At 48.1% G+C, this 8010-nt stretch overlaps 1 protein-coding gene across 1 annotated transcript in view; it reads left to right on the top strand.

Annotated features, from left to right (window-relative positions):
• PSMD11 (proteasome 26S subunit, non-ATPase 11) overlaps positions 1 to 8010 on the top strand; it is a 41628-nt gene that overhangs the window by 635 nt on the left and 32983 nt on the right. Inside the window, exon 2 of the mRNA XM_019523547.1 lies at positions 2426 to 2527. Coding sequence (XP_019379092.1) covers positions 2426 to 2527 — 102 coding nt within the window. The remainder of the gene's footprint in view (positions 1 to 2425; positions 2528 to 8010) is intronic.

The following is an 8010-nucleotide window of genomic DNA, read 5'->3' as shown; positions in this document are numbered from 1 at the left end:
GCCGCCCAGCGCGCCGCTGCTGACTCACGGGCAGGCCGCAGCCGTGCCCGGGGCCGGGGCCGGGGCCGGGGCCTCCCCGCCCGAGCCGGGAAGAGGTGCCATCCACCCTGCTGCGGGGGCACGAGGGGTCGCGGGCTGCAGACAGAGCATCCCCTCACCCCCAAGCCGGTCCGGGAGAGGGGTCCCGCGGCTGCGGCATCCCCGTGTGTCATCCCCCTCCCTCTCCCGGCGTCCCTGTGGCCACTTTCCCCCTCTCAGTAGGGGACAGGCGGACACCCGCTTCCAGCGTCAGCTCCCTAGGCACAGGGCAGGCCCCAGGGCAGTGACACCCGGCCCCCCACACACAGAGGCAGAAACACGGACACGCGACTGCTCTTGTCACTCGCGTCTCCTCACGTGGGCTCCTGTGATTCTGGTTGCCGGTGCTGTGTTAGTCCCTTGGAGCATCTCAGACAAGAGTAAACAGGGCCTGTTTTATGCAGAGTGTCCCCGGGGCGAAAGGGAGCAGCTGCAACAGGGGTTTGCTTTATGGGCTACTGGTTTCTGAGGTTAGACTCACCGGCATGTACATGGTGTTTGTTCTGTGCCGGGGTGGTGAGGACAGTGCCTGAGGTGGCCTGGTCATATCTGGGGAGCGGGCAGGCAGAATGACAGCATCAGATGCTGAGCCATCTAAATATAAGCTTGCATTTGTAAGCGAGTCAGAAGCATTGCTTGAAGTCAGCCTTAGAAACCACCCTCGTGTTGGAGCACTGGCCTGATACGGAATTGAGAAATCAAAGAAGTTGCTGAAGTATTAATGCTCTAGAGGACCTCTTTGTCCGGTGTGTATTTACTCCTGAATTTGAGAAGGGAGAGAGAGGCTTCCTTTGCTGCGTGCCTCTGCTTGAAGTTTCTTAGTAGAAAATAGAGCAAGGTATTGTTTTATAATGGGGATGTTACTATGTAGCCGATGTAATGTGTAGCCATGTAATGCCACTTGCAATTGAAAATGCTGTAAGTTCTTAGACAAAAAGTCCATAAAAGTTGCAGCTTTTCTACTGCCAACTGGTGAGAATCAGTTTGTTGCCTGTCTGTCCAGGGGTTTCAGTGGTGTCCGTAAATTTAACATCCAGGTTTTGTGTTGGTTAGGGCGGTTTGTAGTAGTTGCCATAAATACCATAGTGTTTATCAACCTGAAGGTAAACGTTTCTGCTGGGGAACTTATTTTTCTTTTCTGGTATTAAAATACATTGCGACTTGGGTCAGCTCTTGGGCAGTGTGAATGCAGCCGGTTTAAAAGATAATTTGAAGTGTGAACATTAGTAGTAACATGTGCTGAACAAAGCAGAAATGCGCTAGTTCTTGTGCAACTGTTTATGTCTGAAAAAAATACTTTAAAATTTTTCAGTTTAGGAGTCCCAGCAGGGATGGTGTGCACGGGGATAAGACAGGAGGGGTGATCTTTTGTGAACTTTTTGGAGGCGTTCATTTCCATCGATTACAGAATACCAGGTGTACTTAGTGCAACTATAGCTATCTGGGGAGCTGTCCCAAGTACTTGGCAGTGTTAAATATGTCTATGCTACCAGATGGACAGTTGATCTATCTGTGGTGGGGGACATGCTTTGAACATGTTACTGCTGTGTGCTTGTTACAGTAATAAAAGGGACATCTAAGTATTAGACCTTGAAGTTAAGATCTCTCAGGTGGCCTTATTGACGCTGATGTGTGCTAAAAGTTAACATACTGTGTACTGTTCTAGTTGATGCCTATATGCTTTAAAGCTGTGACTATAAAGTACTCATCTTGTAACACAGTATTTTTCAGAAGTGTATCAGACTTTTACAGTGAAAGTGCTGAGATTTCATCCTAAAGTAATGGATAGCACTTAATATTTCCAGCGTGTGATATGCTGCTGAACATGGTTATATTTATCGAGTTCACGCTGGCTTAGCATTACTTTAGTTAAACTTCAGCCAAGTAATTGCAACATTATGTGCAGTAGCAATAATGGGGCTTCTTAATACCAACCCGTAAATTGTTCCATCTTGCCTGGTTCTGTGCTTCAAATTATGTAGCTGGTGAGAACACTTGTAGGCAATAGTAGGGGTTTGTCTTTAGAACAATACTTCTAACAGCTGGAAAGTATCTGGTGACAGTACTTCTAATAAGCATTAAAACTTCAAATTCAGCCAGGCACAAAAACACCTATCAACTGGATTGAACTATTTATAGGGAAACGACTCTATAGACTTCTGTTGCATAAGTATCTTAAATTCTAAATTTTAGAATCTGCTCTCTACATCTTGGAGACTGTATTGATTCCACCGTTATCTGTCGCATTTGTTAGATTTCAGAAAAAGTGCAAAAACTTAACAACATATGTTGAGAATTCTCTCTGATCTGAAATGGTGTTAAAGGCAGTTGTTCCACTTTCTTCTAGTGAAGCGTGATGTCCAGGAAAATGACGAGGAAGCAGTACAAGTCAAAGAGCAGAGCATCCTGGAATTGGGATCGCTGCTTGCCAAGACGGGACAAGCTGAAGGTAAGCGCCGGGTATTTGACTGGTTGCATCTTCCTTATAGATCGGGGCGGGCAATTATTTTGGGTGGAGGGCTGCTTACCCAGTTTGGGCAGGCTGTGGAGGGCCACATGGGTAGCCCCACCCCTTGACAGGTGCTGTGCCCCCTGGTCACCGTCTTGGGACCAATGTCCCAGGGCCAGCAGTGGTGGGGCCTAAAGTGGGGCACAGGCTGGCAGGGGTCTGTAGAGCCAGGCTGGGCTGCATCAACAGGGAGAGGAGGGAGCTGGCCCGGCTCCATAGAGCTCCTGCCAGCTGGGACCCTGCGCTTGTGCCACCCTGCTTTGGGCCAAGATGGCACTGACCCCAGGGCACCAGTGCTGGCCCCATGCTCCTGCTGGCTCCCTGCCCACTCACTCACAGTGCCCCCCAGCTTGGTGGTACAGGCAGGGGGGCAGCGCACAGCCCTGCCCCCCTACTTGCCAGCAGGGAAGAAGCTGGTGCTGAGTGCAGGAAAAAGCAGCTACTCACCTACCCCATGGCTGGCGTTCCCTGCTGCAGGTGCTCGCAGCCCATGCGGGGCTGTCTGGAGCAGGCACAGGCAGCCCTACGCAGGCTGCAAGTGGCTGCAGTGCGGAGCACTGGCCACACAGGGAGCGAGGGGCCGCTCTTCCCCGTGCTCAGCACCAGCTTGTAACCTGGCCCCACTGCCAGCCTGACAGTAGGACCGGGTTACAAGGTGGTGCTGAGCGTGGAGGTAGCGCTGCAAGCACCTGCAGCAGGGAGTGCCGGCCATGGGATGGGTGAGGAGCCATTTTTCTCCGCACAGGGAAGGAGCCTAGGGAAAAGCTGAGTGCAGAAGGAAGTGCGGCCCCTCCCCTGCCCCATGGCCGGCACTCCCTGCTGCAGCTGCTCGCAGTCTGCACAGGGCTGCCTGCGCCACAGGGTGCCGGCCACAGGGCAGGGAAGGGGCCGCTTCTCCTCACTTTGCGCTCCTTCCCTGCCCGGGGTACCGCCACCCTTCACTTTTGACAGGAACCAAGGGCAGAGAAATGTTAATTTTCTGTGTTTTTTTTTTTAGGGGCCCCCTTGGGCCATATTTTGCCCACCCCTGTTATAGATCCATAGAACTAACATCAAAGCAGAGGTGGGCAGGAAATGATCCTCTCATTCTGCAAGTGTTTTGAAACTTTTTTTTCTTGAACTTGAAAAATACTTTTTTCATACTAGAAATACTGAAAAAAGACTCTTTAAAAGTTTCAGAACTCTTTACAGGATTTGTCAAAGGAAGCCTTTTATAACAAACTATTTCTGTCTTTGTCAGTTGGTATCATTCAGTAAAACACCATTTTTTTTTTTTCCCCCAGAAAATTCACCAGTCCTTCATAGGACCTCTTTAAGATGAGCAGGTTTCTGGCTTTTATAGCTTCCAAGCTGGAAAATCTACATAGTCCCAACATGCCTTATTGGGAATTTTAAAATGTATTTATTCTTTTGTCCTCTGAATTTGACAGTTTCTGACTTATACAGAAACTTGGCAGGTTTCTGGTTGTTCCAGGTTCCTTCTTAAACAATTTTCCCTGCCCTGTGGGACACTCTGCAGCAAGCAATCCTGGAAGCTGCTCCTGCTTGCTGGTGTTACCCTGCCTCCATTACCACTCTGGTTGCAAATGGCAATGTGTACAGCACAGCCAGTAAGTGACCCTTGTTGGGACTGCTTATAGGGGGGTAGGGGCAAGGAAGGTCTCTGCAAGTGGTAACAGGAGCTGACTGGGTGCAGAGCTCCGTGCCGCTACTTGCAGGAAACCTCTTCAACCCTCCCACCCAACTGAGGCTGTCCCATGTGTCCTGTAGGGTCAGGGGGCAAAGACAGTGATCAGAGTTGCCACCCATCTTGCAAGAACCAGGATTGTTTCTGGGCATCCTTGCAGGGTGGGAACAGTTCTACTTGCTGCTTCCCTGCCCTCCAGGACCAGGGCTTTTCCCAGGGTGCAGCATTCAGGACTCCGGCTCTTTGCCACGTTCTAGCCCTCAGGGCAGGATTTCTCACGTGAGCTCTTGGAGCACAGACAAGAACCCAAACTCTAGCAGCACCATGGCGGAGGGTGGGGGGTGGGCTGGCTGTAGCCAAAAAGCTGGACTGGACATGGCCAAGGGAGTTGGACCTCAGCTGGTGCTGCCACCTAGCTTCCCCCACATCCTGTCCCCTTCTCATACCTGGTCCTAATGATCAGATGATTGGCAGGACCAGGCAGGAGGTAACCCCCAACCTGGGACAGAGCCACCATCTGCATGATGCACCTTCATGTAGGGTGCAGTGGGTATGCAGCCTGTGTGCTGTGGCCCCTGTCTGCTTAGAAGTTGGACAGCTGTGCTCTGAAACATAACTTAATGAAACACTGAACATTTGCAAAATGTTCAGGATATCTGCTAGTGAAAACTTTAAGATATGCCCTTCAAAGATGAGTTGATAATGCTCTGAGAATCTGTGTGCGTGTCCCCCAGTTAGGCCAGAGTGAGGTCATTGAACTTCCCTTGGTGGTGGTGCTTGAAAATTTGGGAGGCCAAAGAAGGGGGAGAGAGATGTTGATGTTTCTGTTTCTCACCGTAGCATGTCATTTTTGTGGGAAAGGTGCTGCCACTTCCTCCAGCTGTCGTCTTCCATGTGAAGCTATTTTCCAGATTGAAAGGGAATATGCAAGTGACTTCCTTTAGGCCTACTTGTTTCTGTTGCGGAAAGCTTAGCAGTATAATTTGTGCTGTCTTCTCCAGGTCCTTGGTGGATGACTAAAGCTACCTATTGCATTATTTTCCCTTACAAGTAAGACTGGAGGGAAATAGCCCAAAAGGAGTTAATGTGAGGGGCTAAGTTGTATCTCTGAATTTTATCCTAGACTTCTCTGCAGATTAAGCATGAGAGTGAACTGCCCAGGACTGCAGTTAGTGTCAGTGGCCTGTCTGTAACAGGAGTGAAATCTGTTAGTAAAGTTTACATGAATAATGGAAAATTTATTTTGTTTTCTAAACTTTCCAAAAGAATGTTTCTTTTTCCACAAGGAAATCATTGTCTTCAATTTACTCTGAAACTGTTGTTGAAAGGAAGGTTTGAAAGGCAAATGGACCATTAGTTGCAACTGACACAAAGCAATCTGGAGTTGAATATTTGCTGCCACCCAGGCAGAATGGTTGGCCCTAACATTCCCAGGGATCAACATTTCCAAGTATTCTGACTGAGAAGCCATCACAGCATAGGAACTTGTGGAACAGTTAGTGTAGACAGCATTAGTAGAATGCTAGATCTATTTGGACATGAATTAACATCCTTGGGCTTGATAACTTCCTGGAAGTGAGAGGTTCTGCAGATCAGACACAACTAGGAAAGGAAGATCCAGCTGTTTATTTCTTAGACATTTTATAGATATTAGGGCTGGAAGGAACCTCAGAAAATCATTGAGTCCAGCCCCCTGCCCCAAGGGCAGGAAGTCAGTTGGGGTCAAAGGATCCCAGCAAGACAAGCATCCGGACATTTCTTAAAGAGTCCAGAGTAGGTGCTTGCACCACCTCTGAAGGGAGTCTATTCCAGGCTTTGGGGGCTTGGACAGTGAAGAAGTTTTTCCTTATGTCCAGCCTTAAATTGGAGGAGTTTGTTACCGTTGGAACTTGTTGTCCTGTGGGGCGCTCTGAACAGGCATTCCCCCAGATCCTGATGCACACCCCTTATATACTTTTAGGCTGCCACCAGGTCACCCCTGAGCCTGTGCTTTTCCAGGCTGAAGTCCCATGGCTCTCAGCCTCTCTTCGTAAAGCCTGTTGTCTTGTCCGCTGATTGTGCGTGTGGCTCTCCTCTGGACTCTCAAGGTTTTCTACATCCTTTTTGAATTGTGGAGCCCAGAACCAGATGTAGTACTCCAGGGTTTGAGAAATGGAAAAGGACGATCTGGCAAACTTATTTTTAATTTGCTATGGTATGGGGAAGATCGTTGTTTATTTGCTGCTGTTGTGGTGGATGCTTTTCTGTCTGAAGAGTCATTGAAAAAAATGATTTGTTTTCTTACTGTAATTCTGAGGACTTGTATTTAGGGACCATTGGAATTTGTGCTGGAAGTACACTGCGCACCAGCTCCCTTTAATCCTGTAGTTTCCCTTGCATGCTGCCCCCCTTCCCCCCCAGTCTCACTCACCCCCCTGCCAATCACGATGGGTGGCAATAACCATGGCTTATTTAAAACTACAGTTTTTGCTTTCTGGCCATTAGGAACAAGTGGTGAGCAGTAGTGGGGCATGCAAGGGAAACTTCCAAGATTAAAGGAGCCACCGTGTAGCACACTTCCCCTGCAAATTGCAGTGTTCTGTACTTGCATCCATTAGGTGATTTTATAAAGCTGAGAAGTTTGAACTAGAATGGGTTCCCTAAGAATGAATATAATGTTGCTAAAAATCTTACTCTCAAGCTGCCCCTGTTGTCATTTCACAGGGAACCAGGGGAAGTAACATTGTTACTTGTGTGAATAAGAGAGTTAAAATTCCAAATCGCTGTCAAAGTTCAAACTGTAATAACTCTAAAGCAGAAAAATCCCCAAATATATTTTCCTTTATGGCAGGGGTGGGCGAAATGCGGCCTGTAGGCTGGATGCAGCCTGCCAGGTTGTTCTATCTGGCCCATGGGGCCCCTAAAAAATTTAGAAAATTAACATTTATCTTCCCCTGGCTGCCTGTCATGCAGCCCTTGATGGCTTGTCAAAACTCAGTAAGCGGCCCTCCGTCCAAAATAATCACCTGCCCCTGCTTTACAGTATATAAAAAGTGCAAACTTGAGGCAAGAGAGCTCAGGCACGATGCAGTTATGATATTAACTGCTGATTTGTCATGCTTTTCCGTATACAGTAGGATTGATTCCTGCATTGTCTTTAGCATCTTAAAAATGAACAAATAGCATATTACAATCTGTATCTTCTATGGCCTTTCTGTTGGATGCCACAAGGAATCAGTGCCACATTTAGCCAAGACTTGGATGGGAGACTTGACTTTATGCAGGAAGTATGTTGCAGCGACCTCATTGGGTGCCCTACTTCCTTCTGAGTCAGTGCTGAGCCAACACTTTGGCATAGTGCTGGGCTGCTGGAAGTACCAATATTGTCTTTTTAGGTGGAAGGTAAACAGAAGTGAGAACAACCTGTCAGTCTAGGCCCCAGGTACTTGTATGGGCAGGACTGTTAGCTTTCTGTCCCAGCCAGATTTTAGTATGGGTAAATATTTTGCCCCCCCTGAATTCCTGACATAATTCATTTGGATACAATGTCTTTTTTTTTTTTCCCCCCATCTGAAAGTGTTGTGGTGTTGCTGTATAGGATCGAATGCTCTCATTGCCACGTTCCTTCGCCTTTTGGGAAGAAGTGATCTGCCTTGGCATGTTTGGCTCCATAAAGCCCCTTACGTTAGGTTGAAATGTGCCATACAAGCATAAATGCAGATAAAACTAATAAGCAGGGTGGCAAATTAGTGAGTGG

This window comes from Gavialis gangeticus, unplaced genomic scaffold (genome assembly GCF_001723915.1).
Source record: "Gavialis gangeticus isolate Ggan-Ray unplaced genomic scaffold, GavGan_comp1, whole genome shotgun sequence".
In the NCBI taxonomy this organism is placed as follows: domain Eukaryota; kingdom Metazoa; phylum Chordata; order Crocodylia; family Gavialidae; genus Gavialis; species Gavialis gangeticus.
Note: the sequence above shows the minus strand (reverse complement) of the source record. Positions and strands in the feature narration are given on the sequence as shown.